At 41.5% G+C, this 26497-nt stretch overlaps 1 protein-coding gene and 1 long non-coding RNA gene across 2 annotated transcripts; one reads left to right on the top strand and one right to left on the bottom strand.

Moving 5' to 3' along the window:
* Nucleotides 1-20518: 20518 nt before the first annotated feature.
* LOC131884166 (uncharacterized) lies at nt 20519-23451 on the top strand. The gene is made up of 3 exons (XR_009373692.1): nt 20519-21208; nt 21656-21966; nt 23171-23451. It is a non-coding gene; the product is annotated as an uncharacterized LOC131884166 (long non-coding RNA).
* LOC131884158 (uncharacterized) lies at nt 23348-25664 on the bottom strand. Its single transcript, XM_059231841.1, has 3 exons — nt 25464-25664; nt 25162-25401; nt 23348-23685 (listed from the first exon to the last, which is right to left on the bottom strand). The coding sequence occupies exons 1-3, from the start codon at nt 25560-25562 to the stop codon at nt 23458-23460; spliced, it is 567 nt and encodes a 188-aa protein (XP_059087824.1). The 5' UTR covers nt 25563-25664; the 3' UTR covers nt 23348-23457.
* Nucleotides 25665-26497: the final 833 nt, after the last annotated feature.

Below are 26497 nucleotides of genomic sequence, written 5' to 3'. Positions count from 1 at the left end.
ATAGCCGCCTCGGCAGCTTTGGTGGCCGCGGACTTCATTTTGTTGAACCATTTGCGTTGGCCTGCCGCCGCGGCTTTGGCCGATTCCAAGGTTGAAGCCATTTTCACGTTAGAGTTTTAACCATCACTCGATCGAGAATTTATGAGTCATTGCGAGAAACACTCTCAATTTTGCACAGATCAGACATTTTTGCGGTCCGAGATGACGACTGCGCCACGTTGAGTTCTTGTATTAGACTGACTCGATCAAGAGCAGTCGACTTTATAATTATCTCATGAGTTATGGAAAGCCGAATGGAACTACGGAAAGCCAAATGGAACGGATTTGTTCCCTTTTATCATCCAATTGTGTCAAGTTGAGGGCACGCGGTAAATCTGTCGTTGAAGGGGCAGTGCGAAAGATTCTTCCGCACATTTGATAGGCAGGAGACACGCCATCGGCTTTTGGTGTATTACGGAAGGCAAGGAGTGCTTTCTCGAGGTCGGAAATCTGGTGAAGGATTGATTTTATGGATCGTACCACCCGCTATGCTAGACCATTTGATTGCGGGTGATATGGTGAAGATGGCGACCAGCAAATATTCCATTTATCTAAGAATTTTTGAAAAGAGAGCACCGCAAACTGTGGACCATTGTCGGATTGTATGAGGGTAGGCATCCCAAATTGGCTGAAAATAGTCAAGCAAGCTTATGATACTTGTTCAGCTGAAGGATCCTAGTTCCACGAGTGTATGAAGGGATATACAGAGTATCTATCAACAACAAGGAGATAACAACGGCCAGCAAAATGGAAGAGGTCCATTGCAATTTCGCCCATTGATGTGTCAGGAAGAGGTATTGCAGCACTAGGCTCCATTGGTAAAGACGGAAGGTGTTCCTGGCATAAATGGCAAGCTTGAACAGAAGTTGTGATATCATTAGTTATCCCAGGCCAGTAGACAGATTGACGGGCAAGTCGTTTCGTCGCTTCAAGGCCCGCATGGGATGCGTGGAGGTGGGTTAGGGTCAAGGATCTCAATGCTTTTGGAATAAGGATACGGTTTCCAAACATTATAAAGCCATCCACAACCTATAGTTGGTTCCAGATCTTCCTCATTGACATAGGTGGTTCTGTACCAGAAAGGAGGGAGACGATCCATCCCTGATAATCTGGATCCTTGGAAGCAACCACTCGGATATCTGTCAAAAGAAGGTCCGAGCAATCCCGAGCTGTGGCGATGATGAGTGCGGATGAATCTTCATGCAATCGAATGTCATCTTCTGTGGGATCGTGAACGGGGGATCTTGAAAAGGCGTCGGGTATTGCATGTTCTTTGCCTTTCTTCCATTGGACTGAACATTGATAACGAGATAATTTCTGGATGTAATTTTGGATCCAAATGTTTTCCACCGTTGCAATTGTCTTTTTGCCAAGACGTTCTACCAATGGTTTATGATCTGTTTTAACGATGAAAAAGTTCCCGCAAACGTAAAGATGAGTCTTGTAAATGGCCCAAACTACAGCTAAAGCTTCCAGTTCGACCATAGCGTAGCAGGTCTCCACGTCTTGCAAAAAGCGGGAACCACATTGAACGAGCACTAAGGAGGCACTCTTGACTTGGAAAAGGGCAAAACCTAAACCGTGGGTGCGGGAGGCGTCAGTGTGCAGTTCTATTGGTAGGTCAGGATCGAACAGATGTAAAACGTGTAAAGCGTGGAAAGAACTTGTTTCGTAGCATCAAACGCGAGTGAATGATCGGCACTCCAGGAAAATGAGTTTTTCATGCACAAAAGACTTCTCAATGGCTCCGCTGATGAAGCAGTATCTCTTGAAAATTGACCCAATTGGTTAATGAGGCCAAAAAAAGATCTCAACTCGCTTCTTGTTGATGGAATCGCGAATTCAGTAATGGCTTTGACTTTGGCAGGGTCAGCTGAATATCCACCAGGCTTAATATGTATCCAGCAAAAAGGACGCTAGTAGCTGCCAGAATACATTTCTTCTTATTGACAGTTATCCTATGTTTACGGCAATGATCAATAACATTGAGAAGACGCACAGCAAGATGATGTAGGTTGTCTCCAAAGACCAAGATATCATCAACAATCTTAACGACGCCAGTCACACCTTGAAGAGCTACATCTCCTCTTAAGCTATAAGAATCACCAGTGGATATGAATCCCATTGGTGACCTCAGGTACCGATATTTTCCCCAAGGCGTCATAAATATAGTGAGATCTTGAGAATTTTCATGAAGGGCCATTTGCCAATATCCCGACCGCGCATCCAGAAGGGCAAATAGCTTGGCACTCGTGTCAATGCAAGTTATGGCGTTGGTAGGGGTAGGTAAAGGATAAGCTACTCGGCGTACCTGGCGATTGAGATGAGTCAAATCAGCGCAAATTCGAACTTCGCCGTTTTTTTCGGTATAACAACCATGGGATGGCACCAAGGTGTTGGGCGATTGCCGACTGGTTCGATAATTGATAGGATAGAGAGTCGATCCAGTTCTAATTTAGTTGGATCCCGATAAGCAAAGGGGACCGGTCTAGCTGTATAAATGGCGAAAGGGACTGCATCTGGGCGAAGATTGATGCGCATTGGTTCTCCCACGATATCACCCAACATCGCGGGAAGGGATCCATTGGATGCAAATAAATCGGCGTTTTCTTCCATCACTCGTGCAGCAAAAGCCTGGAGTTGTTCTGGAGAGGTCGATTCCTTGGGAATTTCCATAACCCACGAAGGTAACGATACCTCTGCTCCAGCCACAACGGGACTCGGAAAGTTTTGAGCGATCAAGCCAAGTCCACGGCAAGCCTGTAGTGATAGGTAAGAACAGTAGATCTGGGGGGCAAACGAGCACCTGTTCTGAGAACTGCATTGTTCCCAGACGAAAGGTGACATTGGCGCTTCCATCAACACCTAATTGGCTTCCTTGTACAGCTTGTACTTTGAGAAGCAATGGCTCAATGAATGGTATCAGCGAGAGACTTTCAGCGTCTCGTCTCATCAATAAGGAAATATCCCCTCCAGTATCCAGTCGCAGTTTGATATTGACGCAAACTCTTTCTCCAATGGATGCTAACCTCAACAAGAGCGGCAGTAGAAGAAGCAACAATTGCAGCCACTTTCTTTGGAAGTTGGCAACATACCGAATGGAAATGACCTGCTGTGCCGCAATTGTGGCACACTGTTTTCCAAGCAGGGCATTCCATTTCCCTAGAAATTGAATGTTTGTTACCACATCCATTGCAGAAAGAGGTATGGGATGACTTGGGTTTTCCTGGTGTATTTTTCGCTTGTGTGGATGGTCTAAATGTGGGCTTGGGCTTCAGTAGCTGTTTTGTGGTAGCTGCAACAATTCTGGGCTTCAAAGCAGACGTGTCTTTCCTACAAGTTTCTTCTGCCCAAAGAAAACTAACGGTATCTGTGAGGGAAGGAGCAGGCACCTTAGACAGGATCTTTTGCTTTGCACAGTCATCCAAGGAACCAATGAGAAGGACAGCACGGACAAGAGACTCCTGGTCTATTGTTTCAACGTAGCGAACTTTGTTCACGATTTTAGCCACAAAATGATCCACAGATTCTCTGGAATCCTGCCGCGAATTGAGAAGTTCGAACCAATCCACAATAACGGACTGCGTTCTCTAATCCGTGTTCGGATATCATCAAGAATATCTTCACAAGTTTTCTCCGTTTGAATAGAAATGTCCATGACATCACGCACTATACCCAACATTTCGGGACTGAACGCGGCCCACAAAGTCGCAACTTGTTTTTGACGGAGAAGATTGTTCAGGTCTGTATGTTCCACGTAATTAATCCAGGATTCGCGCCAATCATCGAACTGTTTCAAATAAGCAGATTCGCTCAAGAGGGGTGGAGGCTTTGCTGTAATGCGTGCAGCATGTGAATGGAACAATCCCGTGGTCGTGCCCTCTCCAGACATCGACGCACAAACCGCTCACTGATGGGCGCAATGAAGCGCTACTTGGTGCATCCGAGCCGGAACAAGCTCATCTTTGGCCAACTCAACCTCGTCAGTGAGGCCAGAAATCAGCTCGTCTTTCGCAAAAGGGCATAGAGCTTGAATAGATCCAGAAGATCGTTCCATGGCGGTCTCCACTTTCTTGATCACACACTCCAATTGACTCGTCACTTCCATGGAGCATGCATCCTCCAATGGCTGATCTTTGAGCGCTTCCCATTCCGTGCAAAATTGCCTCAACATGCGCCCAAGAGTTAGCTTATACCCTCGGTGTGAGGCCTTTCCGGATTCAAGATCAATGTAAACGATCGGAGTGATTGACATGATCAAGGCCGCCGGCAAGGTCAAGGTCTGATGATGAGAGCTGTGAGCAGGGTCGTCAAAACGACTGCGCCATGTAGCGCGTGTAAGTGATGCACAAAGTAAAAGCTAAACTTTATTCACAGAACACTAAGAAAGTCCCTCCATAAATTTACAGGTCACGAGAACAGCTGTCTTCCCCCCCGGAGGTTTCGTTAGTCTCCTCACTTTATTCCAGACATTATTCATCTCTTCAGTAACGTGTCTTGAGGTTCTACACCATGACTTCCAAAGTCATTGCCGGATCAGTCCGGACATTTGGAGATGTTGCTTGGACATCTTGAAGGCCCTTCTTGCCAATGAACCAGAGAAGTTTTTTGCTTCTTATTTTTGTTCTATTGTACTAACGATCCTGGGTTGTGAAGCATCAAACTTTCGAACACCACAAGCAAAAAAATCTCAACCTCAAACTGTACACTCAGGAGCACACCCGATCCACCAAAAGTAGTGTTGGTTGCTCCGATTTTGCCTTTCATCAAGACCTCAGACAAAACACACCAGGAATCGACTACGAGATTCTCGGGTGTCCAGACCACTCCCGATCCCGGGGTTAGCACATATTAAGCCCATACTGTGTTTTTATTCAGGTACCTACCCCCAGCCTTTACCCCAAGAGTTGGGGAAGATGAGTGACCACCGCGGTTGTTTGCGTTCGTGGTCTCAGAGGGGCGAGGCAACTCAAATCCAGTGCTACCAGATGTGGTGATTTATCACCAAACTGGTGATTTTACAAGCAATTTTGGGACAACATTTTGCGCCTGGTGATTGGTAATTTACGGCAAAAAGAACCTCGAAATGTGGTGGTTTTGAAAAATCCGAAAAATCCAACTTTGGTTGGCTATGATTGGCTAAAATAGGAAGTATTTTTGAAAAAAGTACACACAGGTATGAAATAGATTGCAAACATATTACCAACCACTTGCAATGTTTTCCATCAATCTGAAGTAGTTCCTTTATCTTTATAACTTTTTAAGATACTCTATTTCAAATTTTAGTTTTGTTTGGGTAATGAACTTCCTCCTTTAAAAATCAGGCATATCTTGACGCGTTCTCATGATTTTGGGGGTAAATGGTCATGAGGTGAATGGTTAGTTTTGGAGAAATTGACTTACCATTACTTTTTTGAAACTTAAAAACTTACTTTTCTTAACAAAATTGTTTTGCAATACATTTCTACCCTCTGGCATTATTGTGTCTTATTTAATGAACTGATATTTATTTTTTTCACAAGATATTAAGATGTACAAAATACGGATCATTCTAGGGGGGTATCATGGACAAGGCAAAATCTGCTCGCAAGGGATAGCAGGTTCAAATCCCAATGCTGGAAGATATCATGATATAATTTTCCTTTTCATCTACGTGTTGCTTGATAGGGAAGTCAAAAGCAGCCCTTACAACCTCCAGAACGTGTTGGTGCCTATGTTTTGGAAAGTTTATTTGCAAATTTTTGTGCAAATCTCGTCAACTTTTATTTTAGCAAATTTGTCGTCAATAAAGACCATATATATATATATCTGCAAATTCTTGCCGGCCCAATAAATAACAACAAAGCTCATGTGGTGTTTACATTTTAATATTTGGTTAGTTTTCGTTGAAACCCCAAAAATTTGGTGATAAGACTGGTAATTTTGGCAAAAGTTGGGTGATAATCGATCCATTTCATCTGGCAGCACTGCTCAAATCCTTCATAGGTTGCCACACATTGTGTAAAGAGGTTGTTGAGTAGAAGGTTTATGATCCTCAGATGTCATTGATGAATTCACTAAATGATTTTCTATGACAGAGAAAAACGTCAGGTTACCAGTAAAATGGAGTCAGAGACGGAATGTGTTCATTCCCAGTTCAGGGTGCCTCAAAATCCTCGTTTAATCTATATAGAGCTCCTAGCCTAAATAATCTTTTACCCTCCTGCCTTCAAAAATTCTACTCAGTAGATGATTCAATACCATCTTTTATAGCCAACTTAGATGAGTTTTTAAACATGGTTCCAGACCAGCCTCATGTACAAGGCTTATCTGCCTTATAGGCCTTGATCTGCCAATTCTAATTCATTGCAGAATCAGTATATTTTACCATGCTTGACTTTGTCCACAATCCAGTGGGCGGTTTATATCTTGTGATTTCTTACTGGGCGTTTCATTCCCTGTAATGGTGGAAAATCCGAAAAAAGAAAAGAAAAGAAGTGCCACTTTACTTGAACAATAATTAGCAAACTGTATTTTTGCTTGCTTCTCTGTTCTTTCTTGCGTTCTAACTTTGCCTCAAAACTATCTAGTTACTGAATTATGACCGTTTCAAGTGTCAACTATAACAGAAGATTCAGAGGACAACCTCCTTTTCTCTGTTTCCAAGTTACTTGACCCTTGGGCCCTGTATTTAGAAGAGTGCGACAATGAGTTCAGCACACCATAGCGGTTAAAGTCCCAAAATAATGAGTTTACATGTGTCCCAGATCCAAACCAAACACATTACGTCAAAAACTGTGGTTCGACAAGGTACATATGACTTTAGATACCCTTCAAGCACCCTTAAACGTAGTTTGAACGCTTTAAAAAAACTCTTTTTAAGCCGCTTTCTTCTTTTTCTCTTGAAACATACATATTTTGAATCTGGTGTTACTGCAATTACAGAAAATGAAAACGGCTTGTACCTCTCAACCGCAGACGTGGGGAAAGGAGCAAGAAGAGCAAAGAACCCAACTCCCGTGGGGACGAATTGGTGTGACAAGTCTTAAGAAATTTATGACATTGTCCTTGGGTTCTATTTTTATTCGTTTTATTTACAGGTACAATAAAAAGCTTGAACCAGCAAGATACCTGAAGTTCAACCCAGCTCCTCAAATGGCTCAACAAGACCCTACCAATCACTTGTTATATTGTATCCAGAGGGCACATATGCCGACATGTGCTTTTGAAACTACTATTGGATTCAAGTACGAAGACTACTGTTTAAATCAAGAACGCAGGTATCTGTTAGAGGTTCTCTCTGGACAACTACTAGAAGGCCTAAAGGCACAGCATGAGGCCGCCCCAGAAGAAGAAAGTTTGTCAACGGCTGAGGGCCTTCATGTCAGAGGAACAGAGGAACAAAGCAAGAGTAAGTTATGGCATGAACACAGGCACTTACGAATTACTGGCAGTACCTTCAACTCTTTCATCACCTCTCCATTTCGAGTGGCGTTGTGAATATGGAAACCAACAGATCTGTTGCATTTGGTGGCGATTCAATGGGGTAATGCTCATGAGCAAGTAGCTCTCAAAGAGTATGAAGGGAAACAGCAATGCCGAGTAACAAAATGCGGGTTTTTCTTGTTGAGGGCAGATCCCATGTTTGGATGTAGCCCTGATGGTGTCGTCGTGCGAGATAACGAGATTATTATATTGGAAATCAAATGCCCATATTCTTTGCGTGTCATTCTGTTTGAAGAACTCGATAACTTACCCCAGAGGGGAAAAAACATCATTACCATTCAGAATTAATGCCGACAACTCTCTTAGCCTCAAAAGATCCCACACTTACTTTTATCAAATCCAACTAAATCTCGTAGTCACCGGAGCCAAACACGCCCATCTTTTTTGGTAGACAGAAAAGTGGTCAAGAATGGAATATATTTCCTTAGATGAAGATTTCGCTCGTCAAGCTATGTTTTTGGCCAAAAAGAACTACTTGAGAGTATTCCAAGTAGAGTATTTTGAACAAAGATGCCCTCGAAAGTTATCGCCATTAACACTATAGCTCAGTTCTTGAAGACTTTTCCGCTCCCCAATTGATGCAATAAAACCTAAATAATTTGTGTCTTTCATTCTATGTCTTGTTAGTTAAAGGGACAGAATTAGTGTTCGTGTAATAAGAGGGGCGTGGACGCCCCTAAGAATAATCTTCTTTTTCCTATTTAGCTCCATTCTTTCATGTTCAGATTAACTTCAGCCGTACCCTCAATTTTAAGGTACCCTCCAAAGGGCTGGGATTAATGTAATTGTGATAAGAATTACAATCATGTTTGAGTGGGCCTTGTCCCACATGCCACGCAATTGTTCTGGATGACAAGTGCAAAGCTTGCAGCCAAATTGCAAGCTATAAAAGCTAGGCATAGAGCAGTCAAGTTCCATCAACAGAGCTTTATAGTTAGTGAGCAATCCATGTATTTGGCAAATAAAGGTGGCAAAAAATTCACTAAGCAACAAGCAACAAATATGATTAGACTTATAATGGGGAAAAGGGTTGCAGGAATTACAGCTTGAAACATTTTGTAGTTTTTAATCCTTTCATTGAACCGTTCGACGTGAATACGTGATCTAGCAATGATCTTTGCCAAGCAATGAATTGGCAAAGACCGAGCCTGGCCATGTCGCGTGAAAGGAGGGACCAATAGGGTAGCGTTAACTTCTGACAGTTCTTTCCAACCCCTGTCAGCCATAATCATATCTCCACTATTTATGTGCTGGAGAAATCCAGACTGACAGACGATGGCTTTATCACTGATGGCTCCTTCAAAAGCTTGACTGCAGAACATACAAGCACCACTTGGGCTAACCCCGATGAAGACTTTGAGGGTGGTGTGGCTTTTGTAATGAGAAAACAAGTTTCCTTGAGCTTGATAGTTGGAAGCAGATTCACAATGGAATTCCGTGCAGTCAATGATGACTCGACAATTCCTAAGGTACGAGTAAGTGTTCTTGAACGAGGGAGGATATGTCAGACATTCCCTTGCAGGGAACATACTCTGGCGCATGAGGCCAAACTTGGTATACATTAGTTGAACCAGAGTGACAAAAATTTCGGAGACGACGCGATCACTAATCCCCCAAAGCAAGCTCAGTTCCCAGTTTGTAGTTCCTTGACGAAGCCGAACTAGCGTTAAAACGAGTAGCATTTCTTCGGGAATGATTTTTCTCCAACTTTCAGATTCTACTCCTTGACCCCAATATTTCAAGGTAAATATGTCAGGTGATAAGAACTCGAATAGGATCCGAAATTGGGCTTTGTTGAAACCAATAAATGACCTCATGGAACCATCACTCTCTGAAAAAAGGATCAGGAACATGTCTGAAGGAAAAGGAATTGAAAGGGATATTATCATTTTAAAAATACCAGTTATTAGGGCGAACTCTCGAGAACATTTGGATTGAGGATTAGTGGGGCAATTTCGAATGCTGACTGTGCGTTTCAAAATGATGATTTCATTTTTGAAAAGAGTCAACACTTCTGAATTGGACATATCCACTTGAATGGCACAATCTTTTGTACCGATGTTAGTAGTACTAGCGGAGTCAAGAGATCTAAAGTCAATTTCGTTCACGACATGACGAGGGTTGTGACTGTTATTGTTGTCGTTGAAAAAGGCATTAGTGCTGGTGGCCGAGGTGCTGGTGGCCATATTGATATTCACACGGGATTTGCGTGTAAACGGTAATCAGTGGTCTCCAAGAGGCAGCTTAAAAGGTTGCGTGAGTTTTTTAAAACTTGTCAATGATAATCGTCTTACCGATAATTGAATCGAGACTGAGAAGTTTGTATACGTACGAGTACATTCAGCACAATTGGCAAAACCCCAAAGTCACTGTCAAAAGGCTAACTCTCTGATGTGCCTGAATTTCTGGATTGATAGAGTTCTACGGCTTTAAAGCTTTGAGAGGGGAAGCAGCACACGCAGATCATAGAAGGTACCACTAGTATTTTTATATGCACTTCTAAGTGGTCTGATAAATGGCTGAGAACTTGACCAGAGTCAGTCTGATCCTAATCAGGTCACACCGTTGCCTGCGTTCCTGAAGAGACGCAAGACGCAGATTGTCAAGACGTGGATAATCATGTCCTCTGACTCCTGACACAAAGGGTGAAAATTTCGGTTTCACCTGATAGCAGTGATGTCCTTCTTGAAAGGACCTTTGAAAGCACGCTCAAAAGAGAACCTCACGCAACCTTTTTAGCTGCCTCCTGGAGAACACTGATTACCGTCTACAGGATTTGCGTCCTGGGTTTCGTGGTTTTGTGGGTAGGGCGGAAAAAGGTTCAAGGTTGACATTTCTCTTGGCATTCAAGTTGACGTTTGGCGAGAAATGCTTACTGTAGATGAATGAATATTTGGTGACGGATTGAGCCTTGAATCCTTGCCGTCCGCAAAGCATGGCCCATCGCTTAACTCTGGCATGGTTGGTGAGGGGAGGAAACCGTACAAATTTGATGGTTGAATCGCTTTTGGACAAAGAGGAGGAGCAGAGCCCCTGTAAACGTTAATCACCAATCTGGCTGTGACAGCTGGGATCGAGTTGACAGCTGGTAGTTTGAGAGGTTGCGCGAGTCACACTGATTTTTCAAAACTGGGAAGAAGTTAAGAAGCTGTTTACCTTTGAAGCAACCTTGCCTAATGTTCCGTCCACAATTGAGTACATCATCCTAATATGATCTGGATAAATGATGTACAGGATGAATGATTGCTCCCGGAATGGATTTTATCAAAATGTTAAGATAATGTATGTTATTATCTTGGGAAAATCACAAAGTTGTTGGCTTGCCCATTGTGTAGTCTGTTGGTTGGTCAGATGTCAACCAAATGCCAGCCTAATGCTTGTAGTGACGTCGTGATCCATCACAGGTAGCTCCTCCAGCCCTTGATCATAGATGTACAATGCCACAGGAACCGGTTGTATCAAAGAGCTTTGTGATTCAGTGTGAATCAATCTCTGCATCATTCCTATCACTAAGGAAAAGCTCCAGTACCCAAGGGGCTGGTCAGTCCAGCTACAACCATGGGTGACAAATGTCGGCTACATGTTTGAAGGGAGGAGAAACAGGAAATCCTTGGTCATCAAAAGCGATATTCTCGTGATCATTTTGAGAAGGGGGAAGATGATCAGAATAAGCAAGCTCATCCTCAAGAATCAATGTTACCAAAATATTGGCCCCCTGATGGCAAATGACAACCAATCCTTCCTGGATATCCCATTGGGATGTGGTTCCGGCCCAATGTCAACCCTTTGCTGTCTAGATGCAGTGGTGGTCAGATGTGGCCCACATGTCACACCTTACAGAAGAGGCAGAGGTAAGCCATTGTCGGCAATCGGAGGAACCCCTTGATGGCCAATGTGGCTGACCTGACAAAGGAGGTCAACCCTGGACATTGAAGAAACCATTGCCGTCTACCAAGGACCCTGGGACAATCCGTTTAGCCTCCATGAGGAAGAGGTGGAAACCAACATTGTACGGGAAAGTTAAATCAACAAACAGTCACATTTTTGCGCTCGAGGAGAGCAGAGTCACATTTTGGTTCTCGAGGAAAGAAGTCTGTTTTGAACCTCTCCAAGAAGTCACCATTGAACATTGAAAGTGAAAACAACTCACATCTTAAAGCTCTTGCTGGTAGTTGAATTGAGAACATTTTGATAGAGTACTCGAGATTAAGTCTATCCATTTTGAATAAGGACAGTGAAAGACAACAATTGGAGTTGGGACCCAGGAAGCGGTGCAGAGTCAAGAGAACCCGGGGAAGTGCATAGCATACATCAGTGAGCCAGCATAGACGAGTTGAAAAGTCTCTGGAGCTGAGTACAGGTGCAACTTCTGAGTTATACTCCGTCAATTCAATTCTGGACCTTCAATCCCATCGAACCAACGTCATCGCCGTGGATCTCCGTTGGACGCAAGAATCACCCTCATCAAAAGTAGAATCAAACCATTTTCTGTCCATGTATGTTTTCCCTCTTCCATGGCCAAGCAATCACCCCCTCTTTCATTACCCGAGCAAGACAGCTGATTGGTAGAGTGTCATTTTCATGTTTGTGATAAACAAAATAGATTGAACTGTACAGTTTGCCTTGAAGAGTAGCCTAGATTTCCCAGATGACCGAGATTGTGCTGGCATCGTAGGGAGTAGAGGTAGCAAATGATTTGTATGCAACTGTATCTAAAATTCATCACTCTTGTAGCAGAAATCAGTAGTTAGACTCTAGAGTAGAGGTCGACTTTGATAGACTCATTTGGACTAGGATGGTGACCACATTTTGCAGGATAGTTAGCCTTGAAGTATGGCCCAGGTATGCCAGACAACCGAGATTGATCTGGGACCAATGGGGAGTAGAGGTAGGTAGTGATTTGTATCCTTAGTCATTTGATGATTGTTTGAAGCCCTGACAAAGGAAGCTCAAACTATTGCTCGTATGCCCTGATGAGGGTTATAACTGGAGGCCTTAAGATAGGTCTAAGAAATTTAAGCCCTTGTACAAGGTGCTCTCCATCTTTGAGAGCTATCAAGGTATTTTTACCTCGTGTTCCATGCACATTCGAATATTTGGACAAATGAGAGATTGTTTGCATGAAACAGGGTTGGACAAGTGTTCAACAGAGGGGTGAAAACTGTTGTCTCCAACTTGCATTGCCGGGAAAAACATCATTATTGCCAACTTGGATCGCTTGACAAACAAGAGGGGATCAATAGACAAGAAATCACCTGTCAGACTGGATTTCTACCCCACCCTCAACACACTGGGAAGAAATAGTGCTGCATCCAACAATGCAACAAAGAGGTATCAAGGGATGTCAAGTAAAGCAATAAGGAAACCCCAATCAGTGCAATGAATGCAAGGAAAAGGGGAAACAAAGATGCCCACTTTGTGAACCCCAGGACAGTGGGAAAGAGAGTCACACTTTCGTGCTCGAGGAGAGCAGAAGTCACACTTTTGTGCTTGAGGAGAGCAGAAGTCACATTTTCGTGCTTGAGGAGAGCAGGAGTCACACTTGTGTGCTCGAGGAGAGCAGAAGTCGCATTTTCATGCTCGAGGAGAGCAGGAGTCACCCATCACCCTTCATTGAGGAAAGAAGCCTCAATTTGGAGCTCAAGGAGAGAAGTCAGAGTTTTTGAACCTCTCCAAGGAGGAAACAACTGCCATTGCTAAGTGTTGGGCCTTTGCCATTGTTGTGGTGCCAAGAAGAGGGAACTGTTTCGTAGGACAGAGATCATGATCATATGGGAGTAGGAAACCCAGGAAGCCGTGCACAAGAGCAAGAGGGCCTGAGAACTGCCAAGTCTGAGTGGAGCACTTCATCACTCTGTTAGTGGACCTTCAATCCCGTCAAGTGGACGTCATCCGAGGATCTCCATTGAACCATTTTGCCACTCATCAAACAGTAATATAAAGCCATTGTTTCATATGGGAATATCCCCTTTCCCATTGGCCTAACAATTCCCCCACTTTTCCTACCAGAGCAAGACAGCTGATAGGCGATGTGTTTGTGATGAATAAAACAGATTGAACTGTACTGTTTGCCTTGAAGAGTAGCCTAGACTTTCCAGATGACTGAGATTGTGCTGGCATCGTAGGGAGTAAAGGTAGCAAATGATTTGTATTCAACTGTATCTGAAGTTCATCAATCTTGTAGCAGAAATCAGTAGTTAGACTCTAGAGTAGAGGTCAACTTTGATAGACGCATTTAGACTAGGATAGTGACCACATTTTGCATGATAGCTAGCCTTTAAGATTGGCCCAGGTGTATGCCAGACAACCAAGATTGGTCTGTAACCGTGGGGAGTAGAGGTAGCTAGCAATTTGTATCCTTAGTCAATCCAATTGATTCACAATAGTTTGAGGCTTGATGAAGGAAGCTTGAACTATTTCTCATATGCCCTGATTAGGGTGATAACAGGAGGCCTTAAGACAATTCTAAGAAATTGAAGCCCATGTACTAGGTGCTCTCCATCTCAGAGAGCTATCAAGGTTTTCACCTAGTACTTGGGTCAAAATTATCTATGTAAATCCCGTCCAGTGTGGGAATCAATGTCGGGACGGAACACCTAGTGCTTGGGTCAGGAGCTCTATGTTTCCGTTCACCACGGGAATTCAATAAGTTAGGACCTTTCACCCCTGGCTGGTGGGCGGAACACCTAACGTTAGGCGGAGTCAAATGCAAGCAAAGGGGCTGTTGGTCTGGAAGAGGGCACGCATGGTGTAAAAAGAGGGCAAGTCTAACAAACCAGTCAGGGAGAATGGGAGTGAGAGGGAATGTACAGTCTACCCCAAGTTACCAGGGGCTGAAGTTGTAAAAAGACCTTTTCAACGTCTAGTACGTACTTTGAGTGACCCTTCTCACGAATTGTGCAGGTCCTGTAAGATTGGGATGTTATAAAAAATTTGTCAAGTGTCTGACTTGACTCGGAAGTTTTGTGCCACACTTGATCAAGTTGATATGTAAATTTGATGTCTACCTGAAAAACAAGTAAGTGGGAGGCTCAAACTGACCTGAACGTTGCGGCATGCTTTAATGTTCATTCAGAGGATGGCGGACGCCAAGGCATGAAGCATACCGGCTGTTAACTGACTGGACCCGGCCATGGACGAGGAGACGCAGAAGCAGGATGACACCAGGGTTGTCGTTCAAAGTGTCAACCACAGACCATATGATGACTAGACCTCGCATGCCCGAGGAAAATTGCGAACACTTGACTTCATCAGCTGGTACATAAATTTTGGTGTACAGTGATTCATGCTTTTTCATTGACCAGCATGGCCGGATTCTGAGTGAGTTTGCCACTGATGCCATTCATTGAAGACCCAGCAATTGTAGGTTGTTGCTACTGATCAGGCAGTCACCCTCCTCTTTTTTCGTGTACAGAGTTGTTGACTTAAAATCCATTTTCCTCTTCACTGAGGTCGGGCCAATGCGACATCTAGTCGTTGCATGATCTGTGGTGTCAACCCCCCGAGCCGGATTAGCGGCTCTGTTGCACTATCCTCAGTGAAAAATCAAACAAATGGGGGTTGTGCAAGGCTCAATCTAGCTTTAACTAAAGTCAAAGAATAAGCCACATTATGAAGGTCTAATTGAACAGACTACCCATAAATAAACCAAATCCTGGCATGATGAAGAAAGCAATGGTGTTCGGTCACACTTCTCAAAGCAAGTTCTCATCGCTCGCTCAAAGCTCTGGGCTGGCTCCTCCTTCTATTTCCATGGGGAGGGCAGACACGCACTGGTGTCCAACCAGTGTCAGAGCAAAGGCATGCACTCTTCCAGGCTGACAGCGCCATTGCCTGCGTTTGACTCTGCGTAACGTTGCTCAAGATTACCACCTGGAAAATGGAGCTCGGCTTTCAGCGTGGCTCACGCAACCTCTCGAACTACTAGCGGTCAACTCGATCCCAGCTGCCACAGCCAGATTGGTGATTAACGTTTACAGTAGAGCCCCCAGGCACATTTGCTAAAAAAATATGCTGTAAAACAACCACTGATAATCCAACAGGATTGAAAAATTGGATCCAGCGTTGCCATATGACCCGTAGAGGACCATTGGTCAAGTCTATTTTATCTAATCTAGATCTAGATCAAGATATTTGCAAAATTAATCACCATTATGTCAAAAATATGCTTAGTTTGATGAAAACGGACACCTGATTTCCTAAAAATATGTGACGGGTAATATAAGAAAATCTTCATTTTGGCAAACAAATGTACTGGAAAATTTGGGAGTACTGTGTCCAGAGCGATTATCCAAATGCCAAAAAATAGGTTTGGGCAGATTGTGTTAACCCTTTTCAAAGAAAGATTTAGGCGTATCTTTTAGAATCTTATGTATACTTTTATGTCTAAGCAACACAAAAAAAATTTCATTTGAATAAAAACAAAAAAGTTGATTTACTATACTGGCTTTGTTTATCCCGTTTTTGGGCTAACTGGCAGACGTGACGTTGCAAATAAGGGCCCTTATTTATTAGCAATACCATGGTCTCTTTCATGGTCATCATGATTTAGAATCAATACAAAGACGCCAAGGCATACATCTCACTCAAAATACTTTTAATTGCTTACTCGCAAGTCCAATCTCTGCATTTCAAGTATCAAGTCTTTAAATCAACGGAACTGATTCTCCTCCTCTCATACTGCCTGAGTGGGCAAAACTCTGCTCAACCAAGCAAAAAGCTCCGTTGTTTTAACGAGATGATGGTACAGAACACAGAAATTTGCCAAGAGAGCAAGTAAGAATGATTTGAATTGATTGTATGCCTTGATTCTAAATCGTAATAACATGATAGAGACCATGGGATTGCTAATAAATGCAATAAACTTGTTTCGGCCTAAACTTGTCCGAGCAGCCATAACCCGGCCAAATGGCCCATTTCACCTGTTTTTAGGGCCGGCGGTAAGAAAAGAATGGAAATCATCAACCCTCTAAATTCATCCTTCATTGGTTTCTTTTTAGGCATCTACCAGGGTAAGATGTGCGGCAAAGCTGATAATAAAGTTACAAATTGTAGTCATGAAGCCAATGAATGAACCTTGAGAAGAAACAGCTGCAGGATCATGTTTTGGAAAATGACCACTAGATGGCTATATCCTAAATTTTAACGACCAAATTCGAATAGGCATTGTTACGTGCTTGTGGGACCACATAATCTTCAGTGTTATTAAAATTTGATCGCAAAACTAGTTTCTTCTTGTGCTCTGGGACTTGTACTACATTTTCCCTTCATTTTGAGGTAACTGCATTGATTGAGGCAAAATGTAAAGAACATTTAAATTGCTTACATTGTTGAGTGATTCAAAAATATTATTGACGATCCGTCGAGGGTGGACATGTGATGTTATAATATCCTGGGGCCTGCGCCTAGATTATATTAAAATTAATATCATATTTATTTACTCTACACAGACAGATGTCTTGAATTGATTGATTCAAGGCACAAAAATATGATTACACAATCAGTTGAAAGTGAATCTGATCAGATGTTGAGTTTGAATTTCCTGATTGATGATACTTAAGTATTGAGGGTTGATTTGTAATGATTTTGAGAAAGTTATCTAGGTCCTCTATGAATTTGGGAAGTGGTTTTTTTCTTTTTTTTATTAATGTACCGTATTAGCTAGGCCGGAAATTACAGGCAAAACAATTTTTAAGTTACAATGAAAACCTCAAAACGTTCAAAATTGTGATTTCCTTTGTCATACCAGCCTATATGAATCCCCCTTCAAAGTCTTTTGGCGCCAACAGTCATATTGTAACTGAACCAAAACCATAACATAGGTTAGTTATGTAGAAATCTAGCAAAGGAGACTTCAGCGCCCAAAAGGGCTTGACTTCTTACTTGCCAGTTTTACTTTATTTGTTAATAGACTTTGATAAGTTGTTCAAATTTATCAGATATGTTACTTTCAAGTTATTTTATGAGCTTCAGATCAGAAAACCTATGCTTTCAGGTCTATTTTGCTCAAGAGCATGAAGAAGAGAGCCAAGTGCAGTTTTCCATGAATGGACATATTTTTGCTAAGTTTTTTGCATTTTGTATCTGTATTTGACTTTAATACTACCAAGCTTCTAAGCGGAGCAATGAAGATGATGAAAAGGAGAGGACCCAAAATGGAGCCCTGAGGGACACCTGACTTGACATCGTGTACGTCACTAAGGGATCCCTCAACCTCAACTAATTGTTTCCTATCACAAATGAAACTTCTTAGCCAATTGAGAACCTTGCCTTGGATCCCAATCTCATGGAGCCTGTTAACTAAAAGGCCATGATCTACCTTGTCAAAGGCCTTGGCAAAGTCGAGATAAACTACATCGACTGATTCATGGCTCTCCAGTCCCTCAATAACCTGCTCCATATGCTCAATCAGTTGGGTAACCGTGCTAAAATGTGCTCGCACCCATACTGGCTAGGAGGAAGGACTTCATGTATATCAAGAAATTCAACAAGTTTGAACTTCATGATCTGCTCAAACACCTTCGCAATATTCAAAGTGAGAGAAATTGGCCTGTAGTTACTGGGGAGTGACTTATCTCCCCCTCTGAAAATTGGAACAACATGAGCTACCTTCAGAGAAGAGGGGAACTTGCCCTGGTCCAAGATGCAACGCATCAATATTTGGATTAATTTGCCGATAGATTTGCAATTTTGGCTTCTTTCTTGCCATCTTTGGGGCTTCCATGATTGGTTCTTCCTGAATCATTTTGATTCCTCATCCATAGGTTCTAGGCGCAGGACCCAGGATATTATAACCTCACATTACCGCCTTTGATGGATTGTCAAGAAAATTGTGGAATCACTCAACCTTGTAATCGTACTAAAAGTTCATTACTTGTTTGCTAGAACTAATGCAGTTGTCTCATAATGAGTGGAAAATGTAGTACAAGCCCCATAATACAAACAGAAACTAGTTTTGCAATCGCATTGTAATAAAACCGAAGATTCTGTGGTCCGAACAGCTACCTAATGATTCCTGTCTGAATTTAGCTGTTGACCTTTGGGGTACTGCCATCTCGTGGCTATTTTTAGAACTTAATGTTGCAGCTGTTTCTTCTCAAGGTTCATTGGTACTCTTTTTCAACCACCCTGACATTCTTCATGAAGCCCCACCTTTTTTACTTTCAAAATAACAAAATCAAGCCAAGCCAAGCTAGCGACATGCAAAAAGGAACGAAGTGGCCAATGATTTGTTCTATGATCATGAACAGTTGTTTTGTGTAAAGTTGAAGATGGCATATTCAGCTTCATACACGTGTATATAGCAGACATCCAAAAAGCCTGATTGACTTATGAAAAGAGATTTGTTTACCTTGTTCCTAACAGTAAGGTCTTTTGACATGTTTGCTCATGTATTCATGGTTAATGATTTTTGATAAGCTATAACACTATTTCAAGTTTGTGAACTGAGAAAAAGTTCATTCAAATTAATGCACAAAGATGGTGGCTGGTGCTTGTCATATTTTACGGACAAAGATTCAAGCTTGGCTTGTTTCACCCATCCAAATACCAGTCTGATATAGTTTCATTATCATAGCCCTCAATTCATTCATATGTGATCAAGCCAATCTTGAATGGATCACATGGAAAGTGGGGGTAAAAAAACTGTGATCTTCCTTGAATGACTTATGGAGTTGAGGATGGCATTGATGATTCCATTGAAGGCAATGCTACAAATTGATAATCACGCAACTAGAGTACCAAAATCGGACACCAAAGGTCTGTTTGGGTTTTTGTGCAATGGCCGGAGATGTGGCTTCTGCAACTCCTTAACATCCATGGTGGAATCCTAGTAGTGAGCATCGTCGTGCAACAATTGGGAGTGGATCCAGACCCCAGCGTTGTAATTGCATTGGGGATTTGTTTCGTTTTGGCCATCGTTTTTTGGCTTCTGAGCTTCTGAGGCCATAACAGGAGAAATCCCCCAAACTTCCGGTTATCTTATAATACAACGGACTCAACATTGAGCTCCCGCGCTAACTACACTTGGCACGTATGTTCCTTGGACATTTTAGAAGTGGGATGCATAGCAGGGAGGAGGAGGAGATCAGACTTAATAAACAATCAGCATTGCATTATCATTCCATCATCCCTTGGGACACCAAAGAAATATTCAGAATTGACTGAGTATGTAAAGTTATTACGTAATTGATCAATTCTTAACAAATGCTTCTAATTAATCAGGATTAATCTTGATGTTAAAGGTAACGTAAAAATTTCTTTTTTTAGTAGTTATAACTTATTTTTTTTTCTAAAAGTTCCTTCATCAAAATGTCTCAGCTTTCTTTTCATGCATATCTGACTAACCGATTGGTGCCCATTAATGGGGTGGGTTGTCTTATCTACCTAATTAATTTCAATTGTACTATCCCAACCCATAGATTTCTAGACGCTGGATGTCGGATGACCGACCACTCGGTTGGCTAAACAGTACAATAAACCGGTTTGTAATCAATTCCCTGGAGACCATCCATTGTACTGTTTTACCAGCCGAGTGGTCGGTCGTCCGACATCCAGTGTCTAGAAATCTATGCCCAACCATCCCTGGACAAGTTGTGCGAGCGCGCTCAATGTTGCGTCCGTAATACTAGAAGATAACCGATGGAAAATGGAGGGATCCTCCTTGTAAACAATTGAAATGCTCTGGAACCTTTCTATCATGACTACTCATAACGAGGTACTTTTACATAAAGAGCGATTGAAGCGCCAACGATAAAGAAATATGAACGTAGGGTCTGTGAAAAGGAGAAAGAGAGCACGAGTGAAAGGCTAGCAATAAGCTTCCACATTTGCACGCTCTCCCACAAGACGCCCAGGAGATTGAACCAGGGCCAAATAGAGAAGGACCATGCTCAATTGGAACGCATACATGCCATGAAAGAGGAAGCAATGCCTCACTCAGGGCTGCTGATCCGATCTTTAGAGTCAATTTGACTACTTGTCCCCTTTGTCAATGTTGATCCATTAATGGCATACCAAACATGAAAAGACTGAAGCTTTGCATCAAAGTGGAACAATTGCATCTAAAAATTTGTTCATAAATTTACTTCAGCATCCCTATGAGCATCATTGTTGATGGAGGATCTGCGAAGGCCTCAACGAAAGCCTGGGAATCTACGTTATACTAGTATGCGTGGATGTCCTGGACCCAGGCAATGGAAGGGAACAGTCTAGGGGTCCAACAACTGCACGTATACTCGTGTCGGCTGTCTGTGGTAGGTGTTCCTCTTTGGAGAGTGAGGGAGCTACGAGTCCATACTGCAGTGCGTGCACGTTCGTATATCATCATCAATAACTCACACAAACAGAGACAAGACCAAGCCTAGGTTCCAGAAACATGGTCCAAAATGAAGAACAGTGCTCAGGGCTTGGCACTGTGAGGGTGGAGTGGATTTTTTGACGGGACAAGAAGAATAATAGCCATCGTGGTTTGTACTCTCTAATGATCAGTCTTTCCTGCACTCGATCCAACCTTGCTTGAGTGGTCCCAAGTGAAAAGGTGGAAACAGTTGGCGAAGCCACGAGAGATTGTCACACACAAATGCGCAACGCAGAACTGGAACCCGTGAACAGCAACAGTTGGAACGGATATTGCCTTTTGAAACAATCTGATACACATTGACAATCAATCTCTTTGCATTATCAGGTAAGTCAACAAGACCAACCGGTCCAAAAGGTTCCATTTGAAATCCACTTAAGCCATCATTTTCTTCAGTAAAACTAACATTGATGGGGCAATGTAATTATGAAGACTACCTAATGGCTTCCCAAAAGAAGAACAAAACCAACTGAATATGTGCCAATCGCTTTGGTTTTCCTTACATTTAACCCCATAGTCATTTTGTGTCGTTCACTTTTATAAAAGAGAACGATCGAAAACTAGTCAACGACCCTTATCCATTAGCCATAAAGTAATATTTTGAAGGGAGACATACCAAGTTTTTTTTCAATCTTTGGTCCTTACATGAAAAATATGATCTTGATACAATATTTCTTTGAAATTTCTAGCTCGGATTCAGTTTTCCTTGCCGGATTAGGGTTTGAAAAAGATTGGACTTGAAAAGCCTTAGCGATGTCTCTTTGCTACTTTCAGAATGAGTCCACAAAATGGAAAAGTCTTCTTCAATCATTTTCTTCAGTACCTGATTTGGAGCATAGGGGTCAATCTATCTTGGGCCAATCATGTAAAGAAGCCCAAGGTTGAAAAGGACGAGCATGATCTAAAATCTACTTTGGAAGACCTTCGTCATCCAGAAAGAGGCCATCGACCAGGGGGGTTACCTATGATATCTGACTCTGCATTTAGTCTCGTAATTCTACTGTATGTATCAATTGCCTTCGTCTTTGTGTTCTTCATGTTCTGTTGGAAAAATGAGAGCAGAAACGCCCGTAATGGAAAGAAAGGTGAGTTTGATAATGAGGTCACTTTGTCCCACTGGGAATATTGAAATCATCTAATGCTTACAAGAGCTTAAGACTAAAATAATTGATTCTTAATGGGAAGGGCACTCGTAAAGAAATCTATTGAAACTTTCTGAAGCATGTTTTAGACCTTAGTTCAAATTTCACCGATATTGATTTTCCTTCTTTATCAAGCAATGGCGTTTTAAAAACCACTTGCGTTCATCTTTGCAACAAAATCCTTTCAAACTTCAGGTAAATTATCTTAATGTGAAAAACAGGAACAGCAAATGAGCTTCACAAATTTATCAGGCTGCCCCATAATCACGCTAAAACCAAAGACATGTACCCAAAAAACATCCAGTACGAATTTGCTTATGCATCCATTGAAAGTATTGTACAAAAAATGTGGTCTGTGGTTTGATTCTCATTACCAAACTTTTTGATAACACTTTTAAGTGGCAAACATGCCCACACACACATAACCGATCTGATATTGAACAATGACATTGTCTCTCAGAAAATCGATCGATGTGGTTTTACTCCTCTGAATCGAGCACCCGAACCAAAAATACCGTGAAAAATGTATCAAAAGCTTGGTTGATGGGTATTTGTTATTCTGATTATTGATTGGGGAATAATCATGCTCTCATCATAACCACTACAATTCCATAATAATCAACAACAAATTTCAGTTTCTGAGATGGTTAGTATGAAAACAGTGTTGCAACCAACATTTATACTTACTTACATATACATACTATTGTATATACTACTATATTACTATACATACGTACTTACTCTGAGTACCAAGAGTTTCGATTTGGAATCGTTTACTAGATATACGTAGATGGGAATAGTTGTCAAATTGAGTGCAGACTTGTAACTCCTAAAAAAAGTGATAACGAATGAAGCAGCTTTTTACACTTCAGAGCTCGTTTCAGAACATTGAATAATTTAAGTTGGCAATACCAAAAATTTAAGTTGCAATGCAAAACTGATCGGAAAAGCAGACAAAAATATCAAAAATGTGAGCCTCTACGGAAAATGCGACAACGAAGAAACAGGACTGGCATTTCGTCGAAATGGGCTGTTGTCATTTACTGCGATGCACCTTCAAACTCCTTTTAGTATGTCAAATTCAAAGCATAGTATCTTTTTAACATTTTTGCTTCTAATTGTATGTTTATCTACATTTACATTTCAGGTGAACGACAATGTGTTTTGATGACACATTCGATGAGTACCGCAAATTTGGGCCATGATGAGCCTCTGCATTCCCCAAACGTTATTCCAGCCACACCTACTCGACTTTCACGACTTGACGATGGCGATGAAGTTTCTACTGAAACAAGCTACAGCTCGGATAAAGAAACCTCACCAGTATAGATATCATCGTTTATGTTAAGGTTTTGCGGTTCAGCTTGTATTGATTCAAAGGTCCATGTTCATTTAATTGCAAGCTAAATAAATAAAGTTGACAACGTTCTCTCTTCATTGCTTGCCCAGGAAAGACTCGAAGAGTTGAACGTCCTCGTCAAATTCAAATAATTGGATATGCCCATCTCCATTCTTGTCCATGTTGCTGAACCAAAACGCCTCTTTGGGGTTGCGAAATCTATGAGCAAAGTTTTTCTTGGTCTTGGAAAGATAGGAGAGTGTTTCTTCGTAACTGAGTTGTTGGTCACCATCTTGATCAATGCTAGCAAAATGCATTGCACTCTGAAATGAAAAATTATAGCTATCTTACGGGACTCGCTTTGCTTACGCTACTGCCACTTTAGTTTCAATTTGTCGATGGTTGGATTTATACCTAAATCTATCAATTTTAAATTTATTGCAGACATTACCCGAAAGGAGACTTAAAGTCTCCTAACGTGCTCAAACTCATGATATTCGAAACATCATTCGCCTTGATACGAACCACTGGAATATGGAATGGGATACTTGGATCGAGAAGTAACATTTTGAAATGGAATCAAAGCATAGCATTTTTCTTGAAACTTTCATTTTACTTAGATTTGGAATTTTGAAACCAATGGTTATTCGAGAGTGATCGATTGTTTGATAGCATATGCTAAATTCAGACTTCTCATTTTGTTTAACAAAAAACTGGTTGTGGTCGAAACAAATACTTCTTTCTTGATTTCTTGAAATTTGTGCTTTTAATCTTTTTCTTGTCTTAAATTTATCTGATGCTTATTTGATATGATGAGACCACTTGTGGATGAGACTCCATTTCGCTTCTATTTCAATTAACGCTGGCTTATTAGATGCGTTCTCCTTAACATTGATTTTAAAGAATATCCACATATGTTTTGGAATTTTTTGTTCGTTTTTTCAAGATATCAACATTTGCAAAAAAAACTCACAATGGAAAGCGCCAAACTGCAGGAGTAATGCAAAGATGTGGAATTACCTTTTTGACTACCCTTATTCAATGCCTTAGTTACAACAGCTGATTTGGTTACTGGGCTTGCTTTTGCCTTGCAAAATAAGAATTTGTATTCTACATTAGGGTCCTAGCCATGAAACAGAGGTTTCCCTGGTGTACAGCTCTTTCTACGGACAAAACAACTAATTATCTAGTCACCCTGTGCCAACCTAATATCGTTCAAACAGGTTTAGACTTCAGACCAATTCGCACAGTGCATTCATAATTGGCACTTTTGCTCAAATCTTAAGGTTTTGCCCTAACTTTGAGCTTTCTACTGACAACCCTTGTGCTTCATAAAGCCTCACAAGAAGTGTGTGATTGAATGTCTGAAGGCGTCCGAAAATGCACCAAAAACAATTATTTTTATCTTATTTTACCACAAATTTATTGTGCTTGCAATAAGTTCTAAAAGACACAACAGATATGAGGCTTAAACATTTTGGTAATAAACAAGAAAGTAGAGTTGAGAACCGAAGTGTCTAATGTAGGATTTTTTTGCATGAATAATGTTAAGGCATGTCCAAAAACCTGACCCAAGATACAAAATAGGCTTCCTCTCCCATTTTGATGTGAAACTAATCTAAATGCTGTGTAATTTTAGGTAAATAAACACTTATTACTTATAACAATCCTGAGCTTTTTGTGTACTTTTGGCAATTTTTTGACTCATTTTGTTCCAAACATGTGGAATCATTGAACTAACGCTTAAGCGACAAAATTGATGAAGCGTAAGAAAATTAACCCTCCTCCATCAAGCTTACGGCTATTAATTCATGGTAGAGTCGATTCGGGTCCTCCAATCGATTGTATCCCTGTTCCTCGTCTGGAATAGCACGCCGAGGGCGATTTTCCAAGGTGGGTAGAATGTTTTCCCAAGAAAGGTCTGTAGCGTTTACTCGACAAGGTCCTCCACAGTTGCAACAGAAAACGTTGCACGCCCCCTCGGAGCAACAGTCCCATGGGTGGACTAATCCTCCATCGTCACACTGGCATTTGGCATCCTTTATTCGAAAGCTCATGTTTTAGAGTTAATCTTGAAATGCAATTTAGGAAGTGCTCATACCTTGTTCAAATACCAGGGACAGCAAATGGAATAGGCTTGATGAGCGAAAACGCCAAGAAGAAGGACTAAAAGAATGTTGGAGTTGAATGGAAACTTCATTTTTGCCCAATTTGAAAGGATTTGTAAGACTGGAAGTCGCTCAGAGAATACTTTTGTTGATCTTTCTCAGGATCTTGTTTGGCTTCAGTATCAGTGATCTTCTTTTACGCAGCAGGTTTTCCATTGATAACGTGTTTACAATCGTACTCTATTTTAAAGATACATCTTCAGCAGAGCATTGCACCAAATTTTTTCGTTTGGTGTATCGCCTCTCATGATCAATTTTAGTTTCTTTTGTCGTCGTTACCTTTGGCATTTGCATGTCACCAAAACAGAAAACAATTCATTTTCTGATTGCATGTAGAGCCATTCAGCCGGACAGTTTTTAAATGACATTATGGCTGTAAACGAGTTCTGCAAAAAGACTCCAGGCTCGCGAGTCGTTTGGCTGTTTTAACAAAGACTTGGACTCGGGACCTACGAGTCTGTGTGAACCATGAATGATATAGAAGTAATTGAGTTAAAAGACTGATTCTCGAGTAAGAAAGGAGTTAGAGCATGACTATGTTTGTTTTGAAGGTGGCCTGGTTTCCTCATTTAATCTAAAATAAGGCACATGGATAAGCCACTAAATTTCATATTTTGCCGAAGAAAGACACAAGGCAAAGGAAATGACGGTTAAGACCCCGAGTAAATTGAAAGTGACTCGAAGTCTTATAGAGTCCTTGAGAATCTCTCTACAGCTTTAGAATTAGGCTTTAATACATTTTACAATCGGACAAGACCAAGAGTCAAAATAAAGGTTAACATTCTTATTATCATTTTTATCTTTATTAAATCGCAGATATTTTCGTGGTTTTCCGCTTCACCGCTTAACCTCTTCACCCCTTCTTTGAACCAATTAACTTTTGCGTCGCCTGAAATCAACTCACATTAATTGAAGCATAAGGTAAATTAAATTAAACGGCCATGCGGATAAGCCACGAAAATAATTG

This window comes from Tigriopus californicus, chromosome 1 (genome assembly GCF_007210705.1).
Source record: "Tigriopus californicus strain San Diego chromosome 1, Tcal_SD_v2.1, whole genome shotgun sequence".
NCBI lineage: Eukaryota > Metazoa > Arthropoda > Copepoda > Harpacticoida > Harpacticidae > Tigriopus > Tigriopus californicus.
The sequence above is the reverse complement of the archived record's forward strand: the minus strand, read 5'-3'. Positions and strand labels throughout refer to the sequence as shown.